The 17669-nt window shown below is 42.7% G+C and overlaps 1 protein-coding gene across 1 annotated transcript in view; it reads left to right on the forward strand.

The window, feature by feature from the left end:
• Positions 1–17669, forward strand: part of TET3 (tet methylcytosine dioxygenase 3) — an 85924-nt gene that overhangs the window by 50340 nt on the left and 17915 nt on the right. Inside the window, exon 4 of the mRNA XM_018564842.1 lies at positions 17033–17123. Within this exon, the coding sequence (XP_018420344.1) occupies positions 17033–17123 (91 nt within the window). The remainder of the gene's footprint in view (positions 1–17032; positions 17124–17669) is intronic.

Consider the following 17669-nt stretch of genomic DNA (forward strand, 5'->3'; position numbering starts at 1 on the left):
GAAAAAGGTCAGTAATAAGCCCATGTGGCGACTGGTCCTGACTTTCATGCTTGATGAATATATGTTTGGATATAAGAATGGTCCGGTGATCTGATTAAGGCCTACATTGCACTCCTTATGATTTGAATGGCTGGCTCCTACCTAGACTCTAGAGCAGGGGCGGCCCCCAATTTTCCGTCTGGAGATTTACTTTTCAAATGACGAGCTCAATGAGATCTACCAATGAAAAAACACCTGCATTCAGGGGCGGGAGGGGGCGTGGCGGTGCATTGAAGTCAATGGCGTTGCAGCTATGCCCCTCACCCGCATTGCGATTGCCTGCACCCGGAACCCAGGCACATCCAGGGCGATCCGCAAAAATGCAACGAGCACTATTTTTGCAGATCGCACTGGACCGGAATGCAGGCACTGATGTGCCTGCGTTCCGGGTGCGGGCGATCGCACTGTGGACGGGGGGCATGGCTGCGATGCCATTGACTTCAATACAACCCCCCACCCCCCTGCCGCCCCTGAACGCAGGGAGTCAGCCGGCTTACATTCCAGTGCGTCCTAGAGGCCCCGGCGTCCTGTCCTCCCAGGGGACACATAGTACTATTTATCCTTAGCTATTTACAAACACTGGAGTGATCAGCTGATTGCTCCAGTGTTTGTCCTGCCCAGAGGATTGGTACATAGGGGGCTCAGCTTCTCCTCTGGATCCCCCCTGCTCTCCCAGGCAGAGGCAGCGGGGGATCCGACAAGAAGTGAAAGAAGCGGTGAGGAGAGAGACAGGCGCCGGCTGTTGGATCCTGGCCGAGCGTGTCTCTCTCCTCACCGCTCGGCATTAGTTCTGTGAGATCCAGAGAAGCCCCACAGCGGGAGGAGAGGACATCGCGATCGACTGACTGGTAGATCGCGATCGACCTTATGGGCACCCCTGCTCTAGAGCATCCTGCCAAATGCTTCAGGCTGGCCACTTTAAAGGCGTATCCATGCATGTGGGCAGCGTGGTACAGCATGTATTCTTTCATTACTTGGCAAACATTATGTGGCTTATTCTTTCTTTGTGAAACATTGTGCAATCTCTTAAACATGAGTAGACGGGATATATGAATGGTTTGTAAACGGACCATTTTTCTTTTCTGCTCCCCCATCCCTCAAGGGAATAGAATGTTACTGATATCCTGCACTATGTAGAGGACTTTTGAGGAAATTCCCACACAAGCTTGCTGCAAAATATAGTCACTATCCAATGTGTGTATCTGAGGGAGATTTTGCTATCCAATAGATTAATTCTGGTTCTTTGTCTGGACATTTGCCAAAGTAGACTAAAAGTACCCACTAAGTCCAAGCCATACTGAAGATAATTTCCACAGTACAGACAGTTGTTGCACAGATCAAGAAAATATCAGATGTTTCTAGCAAACTCTGTCCTAACAAATTAAAGTGATTATAAAGGGATCAGGTTTTTCAACTATATAAATTGCTGATTAAATTTCTTACAATGGATGCTGCTTGATGTTTAAATTTGTTTCCTGAAGAATCAGCTGGTGTCCTGAGCTTTGGTCCTGATATTCTGTTTTTAGGGTGGCTCCTTTTCCTTCCAGGCACATATGGAGCCACCCTTGTGTGTGTTAGTAAACTGTGTGCGTCTCCACAAACACGCAAGCAAGCCGCTCTCCTCCTCCTTCTCCTCTTTCCTTCCGTCTCCTTTTTCCAAGCTAGTAGATGGACAGCTGCTGGAGATGGTTCTGTCCCTTGTGATCTTGTACTGGACAGGAAGTTCAGAGGAGCTGAGCTCATAGAGTTGGAGCTGTTAGGAGACATAATGACTGTAAGTGTTTGGGCAAAAATGTAAAGAAATACTTTGGCAATGTATATTTGTTTGATCTGGATTCATTATTGAAAAAAGTTTGAGAGTTTTAGTACTATTTTAATATAACACATGGAGTAAAACATGTACAACCAATACGTTATAGTGCTCCATGGAAATCATGAAAACTATGCTTCATATTAGAATATATATCAGAAAATGCTAGAAAATAAGAAAAAGTAACACAGTCTCTCTCTCTCTCTCTCTCTCTCTCTCTCTCTCTCTCTCTCTCTCTCTCTCTCTGAATGTCAAAGTAATGTTTTATAAGAGAAATATCATGGAATTCACTGTAAAAAGGACAGAAAAGCTAGACCAAAGTGATGAAAGATGTATGCATCATTTCACACTACCGAAAGTTCTACAGCCATGTGCCCACCGCAAAAAAAAGACCAGATTAGGGACACTTACTAGAGCTATTAGACCCTCAGAAGGGTGGTCTGATAGCTCCTATTCCACTACACATGTTCCAATGTGTCCATTGTTCCAGCACCTCTCTGACTCGCAACCGTTACTGGTTGTCTCGCGGTCCTGATCGACTGGCTGCTCTGCTTCACTAGTTTAACTTTAGTCCCACGCTCGATAAGTATATCTGCTTCAAGCCAAAGGTTGTATGTCAGAGGGTGAGTCACTCCATATAATACCAGATAGAAAAAGGTTTAGCTCAAGCACTTGAGGGTGTGAAGTGTAACATACAAATCTGTTAAAGTATAACTAAAGGCAAAACTTTTTTATTGTTTGGACTAGAGGGGTCAGGGGTCAGAACTCATGCACCGACTCGTAGTCAGCCAAATGCTCCGATACTTACCCCCGATTTCCCGGAACTTACGGTCAGAGGGAGATTTTCTCTGAATGGCAGTGTCGCGAGGGAGCATAGAGCCGGCTTCCCGGTCAATCAGCATGGAGCCGGCTTCCCGGGCAATCAAGAAGCCGGACGGCCGATAATGAACCCGGCTCTATGCTAGCAGAAGTACTGTTATCGGTGAGTACCGAAAGATAAATATTGGTACTTGTACTCGATTCCGAAAGATAAATATCAGTACTCGATACTGAAAATCCGGTATTGGTGCATCCCTAGTAAGAACCACTGACAGTAAACGGAATAAGGCTGGATTCACACCTAAGCGTATCGAATATGCACGTTTATCACGCGTTTCGCTGTAAGACAAACGCGCATTTCCGAGGGCTACCTGGCTGTATCCCAATGGATACGCGCGGCAAATATGCCCCAAAGAAGCTCCTGTACTTCTTTGGGCGTAAGGCGTTTTGCAGCGCGTTCCTACGCGCTGTAAAACGCCCGGGTGGGAACCATGCCCATAGGTAATCATTGGTTTTCACATGTTGAGCGTTTTACAGAGTGTAGGAAGGCACTGCAAAACGCCCAGGTGTGAACCAGGCCTAAAAGTAAGGGTAAAATTTAGAGTTGCCACCAGAGAAGAAAGGGGAGACCTCTTCCAATGGCAACATATTTTTTTTCCCCTTGACAATTAAGAGGGAATTTCGCTTGCTTCCTGTTAAGTCTACCAGACAGGGAGTGAGTAAAATCTCCCTAGTGAGCTGCTGATGGTGAAAAACTGACAGTTGGTTTTAATCTCCTGTACTTTATCCAAACTGAAATAAAAGTTTTGGTATTCCATATACTGTCAGCATTCAGTGTGTGCAGCACGTAGCATCATTAAATCTTTTTCATTACAACACTAGGCTTGGTATTTATGTTGGCACAAATAAAATCCGCACTGAAAAGCAAGGGCAGGACAAGTTAGCACAAGAGGGAACGCTAACACTTGTGTTAACATTTGTTGTGATTTGTTTTGTCTACGAAGTGAGATTTGAACTTCAAGTTCATAGGGGCCTTCTAGGTTTTGCATGTTTCATAATTAGTTTTGTTGACTAAAAGCAATGGAAAGTACTTTGCAACGAGCCGAAAATAATATTTAAACTGATCTGACTGAGTAAGTTACATCTGATTGGTTGCTATTGGTTATTGTTCTTGGCCTATCATCATTCCTCTTTTAACCATTTTGATTAGTCTGGAAGGAGTTAAACTAGTGTATACGAATTATGAGCAGAAAGTTTAATACAGTTGCTTGGATGCTCCGTGCTACTGCACCATGAACCAGGAAGCCTTCCAAGGGTTAATCACCCGCCAGCTTCTGTTGCGTATCAGTGGCTGGCGTCCTGGTTGCTTAGCAATATACACCACCCCTCTACCACACATTTTTCAACCGTGCTCTACGGGTGAACAGCTGTATGGTGACTCCACACCAGGAGTAAAATGCAGCATTGTGAAAGACTTCATGCATTGAACAATACAGTGTCAAGCACAAAGGCTCCAATGTATTCACGTGCAAAAAATACTTTAACACGGACAAGCTATTGAAATGCAGTTTGGGTGCCGGTAGAAGTCGTCTTTTTTTTTTCCTTCTCTGCCACTTATCAGAGGCAAAAGAAGCTATTAATTTTTAGTTAGTGATTTTAACATTGGCAAACTCCAATTTTTCAGCCACCCCTAGGTAAAATGCCATTCGTAAGAAATCCCTCAGTTCATGGACATTTTATATGTAAAGCATCATTGTTCAAAGGAAGCCTTGTCAGACATTTGGAGGTCTTGTGGTCCATGTAATGGCAAAGTGCAACTTTGATTTAGTGTCCCTGGGTAATGGCAATCTCTGAACCCTATGGAAGTTGCACCCAGATGTGTGCAGGAGATTCATAGTGCACAGTGAACACATATCGCCAATGAGGAAATAGGATTTTCTCCATTACTGAACTATGGCAAGAAATAAAACAACTTGCTCAATGTTGGAGGAATCAAGTAAATCTGAAAAGGTCTAACTTCATTAAAGAAAAACTACAGTTAAAGAGATATGAGGGATAGTAGTTGTCTGGCTGTCCTGCCTCTAGATTCAATAATCCACTGACCTGGAACAGGCATTTAGAATATAAAGTCATACTGAAATACAACTGATGGGTTGGCATAACAGCCAGGGAATAGCATTTGCAGAAGGAAAGGTCAGCCTTTAAGAGTGAAAATGGCAGTTTTCAGGGCTATTTTATTGTAATAAGTGTTAGGTGAAGGGATAGGGCTAAGTGTAAGGATTAGGTTAACTGTAAGGATAAATGTTTAATGGTGGACTTAAATGTAAAGGGTTATGTGTTTGGCATAACTGGTACTTTGGGTTAAGGGATAGCGGTTTATACTTGGATTCCAGTTACTAGTGGCACCGTATTGGTCACATGGTCTCTACCGAAGGGGCTTGGGACACAGGTATTTACTCAGACAACACATTTTTTGTGCCTGGATAATGACCCTCCCATCAGCAGAAACCATGGAACCAATCCTGTGCCAATGGTTCTATAACTGAGCCCAGAGTTCTGTAAATTTAACCTGAAAAAGTTAAATTACAGTATTTGGCTGTATTGTTGTAAAAACATAAGTATATACCTAGAACACACAGCCCAGAACTGCAGCTAAATCTAGTTTGAGATATTTGGAAACTTAAATGTCTGGAAATGTGTTCGTTTCAGTTGCTATTACAGTTTTGGCCTGGTCATTTTTGTTTGTCAGACTGCCAACTACATAACATTCCTCAGATTCCTGTTACTGTTTTGTAGTGTCTTTCCATGCGCCATTTACATTGCGTGTTGTGACACACCCTCATGCCCAGTTGCTTGGAGCGGGAGGAGACGTCGTGACTTCAGTCTAAACGTAGCACAAGGGATAGTAATAGTTATTTACAATCAAGGTTTAAAGATGTAGAAAGCCAAAGGTCAGGGAAAGCTCTGAATGCAGAGTAGCATTCAAAGCCTATCCCAGGAGGGCAACAAAATATTATTTAATACATCAGAGTCATTTACTTTTCTGAGACAGATCAGATTTACTGGTAGAAATGTACCTTACAATCATTTTGATGCTCATCTCATCTCAAACATGAACTTCATTGCACACATGGTCTACATGCCAATGCCCCCTTTAATGCACAAACCTTGGTACCTGGTATGGTATTATACTCCGAAAGGTGTGTGCACGTCCCACAGAACTTGAAGTGACCTTTATTGCACCTGAAAAAGTCACTACATAATTTGGAATTTTCTCTTGGCCCTCATTCACACTGAGCTAAAATGTCCCCAAACAAACCATATTCATTTAATGGCCATCTTCACATCTGAGCGTTTTGTCGCTTGTAGCAAAATGCCAGTCACTTGAAGAAAGAACATGAGCTTAATATTGGCAGATTCTGCACTTCTTGGCCTCAGACTTCAGTGGAAATGCTTGAAAAAGTGTGTTTGCACACATTTTTACATGTGTAAAATGTACGTTTGTCCATTCACATGAATGTGTGATGATATGCACGCAAAAACGCGCAACTGAATATATGCGTACTTTACTTGCAAATACGTGCATGAACGTGCTACACAAAATGCGCAGTTCTACGCACAAAGATACTGTCGCTAAGGTGGGAGAAATTGAGGCTTTTATCGCCCACTGAATAATATAGTTGCGTTGGGGTCTCTGGCTTCTGTATTTTCAGAGACTAGGAACAGCAATGTAACCAGTGCAAAATATTAAGACTCCCGATCTGCTTACTTGCTCCAGGTCATTTGCAGCAATAAAGTCAATGAATCGATATGCCAGCCACGCACCCATTTAAGCCCAGCAGTTGGCAGCTTCCATACTTCTGTTCACATAGGTGAACTTATACGAAAAATTGTCTACTTTGCATACTGTGTTGCAGCATCAGATACAGTGTGATTTTCAAGGAAAATCACTCTCCATTTATCCCATGACATTCAGGGATCGATCCACTCCAGAAAAAGCAGCTACGTTGCATTGGCTTGATTGGATCCCTCTCACTCGAGTCACAGGGGAGAATGGTTGCTCATGTCAGATTTTTCAGCTAGTCATGGAAAATAGAAGCAGCCATTTTTATCATAAATGGTAACCGGTTAAGTTCTACGTACAGTTCTCCATAGTATATGGCAAATACACTTCTAGGTTATAAACTTTTTTGTGTGCTTTAAAAAAAATCTACATTGACCTTTTCACTACACTGAAGGTACTGCTACTGTTAGGATCGACAAACCGCAATACAGGATAGAGGGCAATAAGGAAATTGTTCCTTCTGGAAGAACTGGGAATTTTATGTGCCGCCCGTGCTCCGGCTCTGCCATTATTCAAGGACTGATAAGGATTTGTCAGCAAGATTCAAGTTGGGTGTGTTGTGCAGCACTATGAATACTATGGGTAGCTCAAAGTTCAATAGTTCACTGAGCTGCTGGTTTAAATCCCCAGCACTAAATTAAACAGGTCTGTCTGCTGCTCTCGTAGTAAGGTGAAAGGTCAGTCTAGTTTGAAGTAGCCGGGCCAGTCAGTCATACCTCTCCTCAAAGGCACAAACATGGATCTGGTTGAAATACACCACACAGTAGTAGTGTTCAGGTTCTAGAAAGAATGTTGCTGCTCTGTGTGCTTAAAACATTTAATGTGTTTATAGGATACACACACATACACATTTTGTTTGCTTGTAGCAGTAGTGGAAGTCCTGAAACTTTTAGCAAAGTGACCCAATCTTGGAGGCTGGAAATATGACCAGCCTTGGACTACTATAAATGCCACTGCAAAAATCACAGCTTATTTTAATGGATGGTTTGGGTACTTACCTACTGATAGTTTTCCAGTCCTGCTTCACACAGTGAGGGGACTTTATCAAAACTGGGGACTGCTTTGGTTCTATTCAGTAACCTTTGGAATAAACACCTTAACTAGCATCCAGAAAGCCTAGACCCAGAAGGTACTACAGGAATATCCTCAATGATATTCAGCTGGTGTGGTCCAGATGCCAAAGCCATACAGGATGCTCTCATACCAGAAAGCTCTTCCGCTAGAAAGTGCTATTGTATGTTCCACTGTCATTAAATATATAAAATAACTTATTTTCAACTCCTAATTCTCTGGTTGATTTTGCCCTGTTGGCTGTTGCCAGTGCCTACAGAGATCTAACACCTACAAGATTATGAAATGCGGATTACTCTGTCATCCCAAAGGTTTTATAGATAAAGTAATCTATAATTGTAAACTATTTAGAACTAGTGCTACAGGTGCAAAGACTACACATTACATTAAAGTATACCTGAAGGCTAAACCTTTTTTGGGGTGGATAGAGTAGTGGAGGGTTTAAACTGCTGTCAGGTTTTTCATGACATTTGTATCTCATTAGGGAGATTTCCCTTCACTTTCACTCAATGGAAAGTGAGGAGATATCTTGCCAAGCTTAGTTTTACCCTCACTGTCATTCCTCCATGACATTGGTTTTCAAGACAGTAACAGAGGGTGAATCTGCCTAATGGGCACACAGACCAGTGCTTACAGTGGTTCAGACTCTTCAACACTCTATCCAAATATAAAAAGAAAAGATTTTGTATTGCCCCTTTAGTTATACTTTAAATGTGAGAGCAATTGGTCAGAATTATATAAGGAAAAGCAAAGCCAAATAAAAAAATAAAGCCAAAATAATGAAGCAGGGATTAAGATGATGGCTTGGGGAGCTTGCACCTTTTAGAGACAACTCCGCAGCTTCCCCATTTGCCTCCTGATGAGTTTCTTCAGATGTGGCAACTGGGAAACCTAGGACATACATATTGCATTAGATGTTCACTGAGAATGTATCTGATATCTAAATGCCCTCAGAAAGTGTGTTCTGATGTGACTTCTAGGGTGGGATCCTGATCCTTAACCACCTTAATTCTTTAGCTAGATATAGAAGCAAAGGAAGAAGTGTTACTTTGTGTGGTCTCCTATGCTTGGCTAATAATCCTAACTTTTTTTTTTTTTTTTGCAAGGTAGTAATTTTGGTAAGCAATGAGTTTTGTCACTGCTCATTCCCTAGTTTTAGTTTGAAAGAGTTGCTGCTTGTAGTTGCCAAATTGTGACTGCAGTTGCGCATTCATTTGCAATGATGCAAAACATTTTAACCAGTTATTTTTCCAAAGAGGCTCGTAGTATTCACATGAACTCTGCGACTTTATGAAATATGAAAAATAACTTCACTCAGCAGTAGGTCTGGATGTGTTTGTTTTGCGCTTGTTTTTATGAACTGCATGGACCCTTATACATATTATTGCATCTACTGGGAGTGTATGTTTCCTCCAGTGGAGCCAAATCAGTTACTGTGGGAGCAGCAAAGTTTGCTGGCGTAAGCCCACAGGAAAGATTAGCCTAAAACAACTTAAAAATTTATACTGGGATTAACAACAACCAACCAACCAACTGATAAACAAGATTTTCCCTAAAGTAGTCATTGCTTGCTTTATTACTTAATAGTTGCCATTTTGTCCACCAAAGCGAGATCAATAGTACTAGCACAAAACAAGTAAGACAAAAGTGTTCATTCCAAATGTCTTTGTTTCCAAAATTCCTTACACATTTGAAACTATTCAGAGGCATGAAGTCTACAAGTATTTGGAACCGGTATATCCTTCACAATAAATATACTTCTGGGCCATTTCCTGCCTACATTTCCAATGTGTACATTCCCCTTGGCTGCTTCCACATTCCGGAGATGGCATTTCATAAACAGATCCTTTACCCATTATAAGCTGCATCTGGAATTGTGTGCCAGATCTGGTCCTGATTTGTGCATGATTTCCAACATGATAATAAAGTTACCAAGTTGTCATGGGTCCCACCGATCACTACACTATTAGCCAAAGAAAAAGTATGCAGATTTTCTATAGTCGGATGGAAAAAGTGCACCATATTCCTCCATCTTCGCTAAACTGGGTGGATGAAATCTCCTGCTGGGTTGAGCTTAAGTAACGTGCTAGTTGGCCCCGCTGTCTGTCAAAATATCTCAACAACACCTGCATCCAATCAGATTGTTCAGGTGTTTTGAGAGCCAGTTGTAGCTTGGAAAAAACAATAATAAATGTTCTACATTAATAAATGCAAGTTTTATCATTGAAAACGCCACAACCAAAAGGCTATAACATAATTTTTAAATGCACATGTGCAAATGTTGGAAGCCGGGTAGTTTCACTCATCCCTGGTGTGGAGTGAGACCATCAGGGTTATTCACAGAAGGGTGAAGAGTTTGGAGAAGGCAGGAGAAGGGAACAATCTAGGACAACATAGCTGAGCTGGAAAGTGAGCTGAATTGGAGAACTTTTCCAAATCAGCTGTGTTTTCCTAGATTGTTCCCTTCTCCTGACTTCTCCAACCTCTTCACCCTTTAGTGAATAACACTGTAGTTGCTCAGGACACATTTCCTTGACACTGGCTTCATGCATGACTTGTCATTTTAATGTCTTGTTCTTCTAAATATCCTTTCTGTCCTGCCAACAAGCAGTAAGGGTAAATGTTTCTAATGGTGGGACGTTGCAGGTCCACTGACCTGTAACAAGCTCTGGGCAGGAGGGAGAAGGTGATATCTGCTGCAATCAACATGCCCACAGATGCACATGTGCCGAGAAGCCATAAAGCTGGGTGTTTAGGATGAGTGAAAGCACAATGACCCTGAAATTGGCACATGAAGTACCATCAAGTAGGGTCACTCTCTTCTTATACACCTGGGCATTTTGGGTGTTCCACTATTCCCTGTCCCAATACATAAAGAATAAATACAAATTCAAACAGGTACAATTGGACCTCCTTATAAAGGTCACAATAGGCGTGTAGACCTAAAACCTCAACTGCATATAGCTCAGCAACAGAGTCCTCAAAAAATGAAAAGATCTGTCGAGTTGTGTGACATTCCAGCCTGTACCAAAAACTAAAATTAATTTTGTGTAGGTTGATCCTTTAGAAGGGTATAGAAGCAAACCCTACTGAACGTATAAAATAAACACTGCAAGGAAAAAAGTGCAACAACCCATAGCTACCAATCGGTATTACATTTTGGTGAAGCCAGACCTTAGTTGTTATAAGTGCAACACTTTACACTTGGCACTATGCTCCTACTATTGTGTTGCATGTGCTTGTGAATCCAAGAATATCATCGATATGCTTTTTTTCAAAGCCTGCCAATGGTACCTGACCCCAGGATTGCATATTCTTAATGCTTCTCAGTGTATGAATCCCGAACCTTGCTATGTAACACTTACATTGAAGGTAGGTACTAGCAGTTCCACACATTGCATATTTATGGAAACTAAAGTGACAGAATAAATGTCTGCATTTGTTTAGGCTACAAATTCTCAGGGGCTTGTTTGCAAGTGCTCCACACAACCCCCCGACCAAAAAAAATAAACAGCTAATTGAAGTGTTATTGTAGGGATCTAGTCAGAAATACACCTACATTGGAAGGCCACATTCAGTGTGGTAATTCAGCCCTACACACCATAATGCTGGTTTTAGCAGACAGTATTTTTGTTAACGCAGCACACCCTATGGTTCAGATAATTCAATAAAAGGCACGTGAATGGCACCGCAACACACCTTGCTTTGTGCATTATATCAACCACATTCTAAAACGCCACTTATAGGCTTTGTCCTGTTTGCTTCATTTCAAAATGTGCAGGCAAGCAAAGCTTTATTACATTACATGGAACTCTGTCTGCACACTGAGACCAGCTGTATTCCTAAAGTTAAGTACAACCCTGGACTACCAAACCATAAAGCAACTGGCACTGGTGGTGAGAAAGCTGGCCATACACCTATACGTTATCGGCAGATTCTCTATGGTCAGATGGAAAAAGTGCAACAGATTCCTCCATCTACGCTAAACTGTGTGGATGGAGGAATCTCCCACTGGGCAAAGCCTCAGTATCTTGCTAGTTGGCCCTGTTGGCTCTCAAAACACCTGAACATCCAATCAGTTTGTTCAGGTATTTTGACAGCCAGCGGGACCAACTAGCAAGATACTGAAGCTTGGCCCAGTGTGAGATTCCTCCATTCACACAGTTTAGCATAGATGGAGGAATCTGTTGCACTTTTTCCATCTAACCATAGAACATCTGCATAAATCTATAGGTGTATGGCCAGCTTAAGCCTGCAGCTGGTGCTAACGCTACATTCTAAATTGCAAGAAATCAAAAAACACCAAGCTTGTCATCAATGCAGAAGACTATGTTTTAGATATATGCAGAGGGCCATAGAGAGGTATGCACTTAGATGGCGTCAACGTGTTAGTAAACTTCATTTTTCCCCTTAGCCGTCTCCTGCTATATTTTCCCCTTGAACTTGAGCTAATGCTGCTGCATGAAGGGTGTGACTGTGTGTGTAAAATCATCCGTGACCGGATTTCTTCCCAGGAATGCTGCAGTAAAGACATCTGCTCTGTGTAAGACATTCTTCCAGCAGTCAAGGGAGATCAGCATGCGATATATCAGCAGTGCTGTTCTACTGTACCATTCATCATTGTGATCGGCCTTACAAGAAAGGAAAAAAAACAGGAGCCCCTACCATTCCTTATTATGAAACCTTAATTATGGCACATCTTTTTATCTGTATTCTAGTATTCCTCATCCTATTTATTGCAACACAGGTTCTAAAATGGGATAGTTATACCTTACCGTCTTTCTTTCAAAGTAGTGGAATAAATAATACAGAACCTGAAGGTCAGGGAGTGGGTCAGACTGTGAGAAAAAACGATTCCAGGTACAAACTATTACTATATAAATTTGCTGACATACACTAAGGTTGCCAACGTACCTACTTTCAACTGAGGAAGGTAAAGAAAACATAAAATTCAGCAATTAACACAAAGGATGCATAGGGACCATTTTCAAAGACTCAAGTGTTTATTTCCTAATTCTTTCACAGATGTAGATCAGAAGCAAAAAAACAAAAACCCATATTGAGTGTGCACTTTTAACACGGTCTTTAGCCAAGGTGTTTGCGATCCATCACCCAATAAAACAGTGACACGAACAGGAGTTGTAACAGCACATTTTCGGCTACCATACTGCCGAACATCTCTTGGGGCTTTCCTTTTTGCAGAGGTGTCATGTGGAATAATACAGCTATAGGAACATTGTGACAGGCAACGGTCTTCAAGTTTTCAGCAGGTTTTCTACACCTAATGGTGGGAGATATTGTTCCCTAGTCTTTAGGGATATTGGCTGCAATGTCCCATGAGAGTCGTCGTGTCTACTTATTTATAAGACAACCTACAATATACAGTGTGCAAGCCGCTCATAGCAGCAGGAACATCAGAGCATAGCTGCAGGGTGCCCACAGAGACTTATCAGGCAAAGCCAGTCCAAGCAAAGAAGAGAAGCTGCCTTCCCAGGTCTGGTCTTCAAATATATTTATTATAAATCCTAGAGTGAAAAAGGCACCCTCAGAGTCTCTGATGCGTATGACTAAGCGTTCACACATGAAACGTGTCAGAGGCTCTGCGGGTTCTCTGTTTCACTTGGATGATAAATTGAAAAATATATAAACATAATCACCAATGCTGGCCATGCACAGATTGAATTTTGGCCATTCACTGCTAATTCGGCCAAAATGTGATGCATGGGTGGCCCTGCCGGTAGTTCACCCGGCTTGACAAATGTCGACTTTTTAAGGAGCCAAGTGAAAAACTGTTGGCTGGCAGTGACTGCAGCCAGTACTATGCAGTCATTGTTCATGGCATTCTAACAGCCATGGATGCCGGCTATCAGAATATAATCGCCAGCAGTGGAAATGTCTCTATCCAAGCTCTTTGCGTGGATGGAGGATTCGAGTCATTTCTCTTGCTTGGCCAGCCTAAATATTATACAGTATAAGATAGCATGCCAATGTCATTTCAAGTCACAGCAGCTTTCATTTAGTAATACCTGGTGAGCCTAACATAAAGGTCCTTGTGCATACACTTACTGGTATTGGGTGACCTTATTCTGTCCCTCTCTCCCATTGTGCTCCTACATTGCCACCTTGTTACACTGGCTTCCTAATGGAGACAAGTGGCCATTTTGAGACGCATTACAAAGACATGATCCACTGTTGTCATCAGGAAGTCTTCCCTGACAAATTCCATGCAATTACCTCAAGTGCGTGTAGAAAGTGCCTGCAGGATATCAGCAGCACTGAGATGCAACAAAGGTTGAAAAAGGTCAAAATGAACAAATTAAACGTCATTCGGTAAGGGTTTACATCAATTTTAATTGAAAAGATTCATTTTGGGAGTGCAGCCTTTATACTACTGGTTGGATTATATGGCAACCCAGTCTTCAACTTTACCCAAGATCTGGTGGGATCGTCATTGACAAGAATTCCTCTTACATCGGCATATTTGAATACTCTGTCTCTATATACCACTTATGACAATTCTTCACATAGGCTTTACCACAAAGTTCTGGGAAGTTGAGGGACTTCTTCAAACAAAGGAGCTCCACCCTCACCTGCATTCTACAGACACACGCTGTAAGAAGTTGAACCCCCACTTACATATTCAGCAGCTTCAGCTATTCCTGTGTACATTTTCACACCAGTGTTATTTTAGCCAGGAGCTTGTTTCTCTAACAAAGATTCTCTACTCATATGTAGTCTAGAAAGGAGATTGGCTACCCAGGAACCTGCAATCAGAATGTGTATGTAAATATAAGAACATGTATACCGTGTATAAAATACAACATATGTATCAACAGCAAATTCCATCAAAATGGAGGCTGAAAAGAATGAAGTGCATTTTCACAAGCAAAGATGTAAAAAAAAAAAGGATTTCAGTTCATAAAGCATAATAGCTGAGACCAATGAATATAATGAAAGCATGGCACTCCTAAGTGGGGAACCTGAGGTTTTGGCACAAACACTAAGGCCCCTTTTACATGGGCAGTCTGATCGGGTCACTAGGGAAGGGGGGGGGGCTGGCCCGCAACCGAGTGACACCAAAATGACTGGCAGTCATTTTGGTGTCACCGCCTCTATAAAGTCCGCACTCGGTCATGGACCTGAGAGCCCGACAGTTGTTTAAGAGAGGAGGGGACCCGCTGGCATACCTTATCCCGCCAGGTGAACATTCCCTCCTCTCTTTGCCACCACCGGCGTTCATTTCAAAGATGCACGCTGGCAGGTAACAGTGCATGACGTCGTGCTGCACGTGCAGGATGACGCCATGGTGTCACCCGTTGGCTGCTCCGGGTGACACCACGCCTTGGGACACCTGAGTCTGCCTGTCAGTTTTTCAGGTAGACCCAAACAGATGCCCAATGCTAGTCTATGGGCAACCATGTGTAAACGGGCGGGCGTCCATTTACACCAGGTTACCCCCGACTCCGACCAGGTCTGGAAAAAAAAAAAGCGAGAGATCCAATTTGCCGCACTTGATTGTTCTGGATCGGGGAAAATCTGATGTACACAGACACACATCGATGACATCTAATCTGTACCACTCCAGCCAGGACAAGATCCGTGCACAGATCCCTTCCTGATGAGCCTGTGTGAATGGGGCCTAGGGGGTACCTGAAAATAAGGATAACCTCTGTATTTTATAACTCCTTACATCATGCTTTCACTGAGCACTTAACTAAACTGTAGAATTAAAAAGGATATAAATCTCTGACTCTGAATGGGATACAGTCAAGGACAACATGCTGAGAAACATCCATGATCAATAACTCATTAAGAAAATTCTGTAGATTCCAGAGGAGGAAATCAATTATGCGTTGCCAGAGCAAATTTAGCACAAGGCTCTTGTTACGGAGGCCATGGGGCATGAGGGGGCAACACGAAAGTAAAACACTATTTTCTTCACCTTAGCCACCTTCGGATACATGGCTTTGCCCAATGTCAAAACCAAATGGGGAGCTGCAAAGACTACTTAGAGGAGTCACAAGATTCCATGGAACAGGCAGCCACTTCAGCTAGCTCTCAGTTGATGCAATGTGCAGTCCAGTTGCACAAATAAGACAAAATGCTGGTTGCTGTAATGCATTTGGGGTTAATAAATTGTGATTATAATCATGTAACACACTTGTATAGGAAAGCAAGATCTCTCATAGCATTCAAAATTTTTACATCATTTACTGGGACATTTTGTGACTTAGGTAGAACGGAGTCACACAAAATATATATTTTGAGGATCAAGAAGCACTACATATGCAGGGGCTTAACTAGAAATCACAGGGCCCCATAGCAAAATGTCCACCTGATAACCCAAACAGCCCACCATAGACTTTCTATGGTGGGCTCTGCTGGGTCTCAGGTGGGCCGTCAAGCCCTCTTACCTGTCTGGTCGATCCTCTGTCCGCCTCCTCCTCCTCCGCAATCGCTTGCGGGCCCCGCCTCCTCCGTCACTGGGCCCCACCTCCTCGATTGCCGGACCCGCCTCCCCATCGTTAAGACCTGCCTCCTCAATCGCTGGGCTCCGCCTCTTCCATCGCTGCCGACGACGGGCCCAGCCACCATCTCCCGAAGCTGCTGGTTGTCATCGACTCGCTGTGAGGAGGTATGCGCCGCTGCACATGTGAATGGCTGCGTGTTCCTCCTCACAGTCGCCAGTGACAGCCAGCAGCCTGAAATGCCATTGCGGCCCGCACGGCATCAGGGGGATGTCCTGGCCGGGGGCCCCATAGCGGCTGCCTGGGTCGCTGTGGTGATTGTTACGCCACTGTACATATGGATATAATATTCTTTGGTAGTCATTATTATTCAAGGGGGATGTAAATACATTTTTGTATCTTAGATGCCATTTGCTAAGTAATACTAGCCCTAAAATATGCTTTTTTTTATCATTAAGCTGAAATTGTTGTATAAAGACACTACAAATGTAATAAACAAAATAGAAATAGGTGATTGAATAGTTGATCGCTGTAAACTGAGGACATTTCCAGGTGCCAGTTTTGCCAAGAACAAATCTTGTTCCTGGAAATTAGGAATAATTGGTAAGTATAACTTCAGAACTAGTACAAATGATGGCCTCAAACATAATTGACACGTATAATCCTAAATATGGTAAAATGCAAGGAAGGATAGGGATTGTTCATTTCAATCACATGCAAGCAAAATCTCTGGTTTTGCACATGGTTGGGTCTTCAAGGTGAACAGTCTTTATGCCCTTAGTTAATTACTCCCAGTGTCTAGATCACAAATGTATTGTGTTCGGTATACCACAGATAAGTCTGAATCTGCCCTTCACAGACAGCTCCAGTATGTTATACCGTATGGCACCTACTGCATATATTATACATACGGCACCCCCTCCATATATTGTCCTTGTCAAATACTGATATTTAATTCTTATATGTTATATCTGTTTATAGAGCAAATCAATGAGAAGGATGAAGGACCATACTACACTCACCTTGGGTCTGGACCAACAGTGCCATCAATCAGAGAATTGATGGAAGAGAGGTGAGTTGGCCTTGCTTCCGTCTCTTTTAAATAGAGAGTTTTAATTTTGTTATATAGATAAATTGTACGGTTTAGTCAAATATTGTTTTGTTTGGAATTTTTCTAGTGTTTAATGTTTTGTTTGCAGTTTTGTGCTTTACTTGGTAATGATCATTGAGCGTCACTAAAAATTGGGCAAAGTATATATAATGTGATTGAATTCTTCCTGCCCTGTATCTGGCATTCTTAAGCTTGTTCCCAGTCTCCTGTGTGGCTCTAATCCTTCCTGCCTTATGTGTATATATCTGTTTCAACCCTACTTCAGCCACCTTTATCCCTCTGCCCAGTTCCCACCTCCTGTATCCCCCTGCTCCTCCTTTACTTCCTGTATCCCTCTTCCTCCTCCCACCCTCCTACATACCCTTGCTCTCTCTCTATCTTATACTGTATTTGCCTCTGCTCCATCCCCACCTCCTGTATCCCTCTGCCCTCTCTCCACCTCCTATATAACTGTGCTCCTAACCTACCTTGTGTATTCATTGGCTCCCCCCCCCCCCCCCCCCCCCC

The sequence above is a fragment of the Nanorana parkeri genome, unplaced genomic scaffold (genome assembly GCF_000935625.1).
Source record: "Nanorana parkeri isolate BGI_ZX_2015 unplaced genomic scaffold, ASM93562v1 scaffold786, whole genome shotgun sequence".
NCBI classification, from domain to species: domain Eukaryota; kingdom Metazoa; phylum Chordata; class Amphibia; order Anura; family Dicroglossidae; genus Nanorana; species Nanorana parkeri.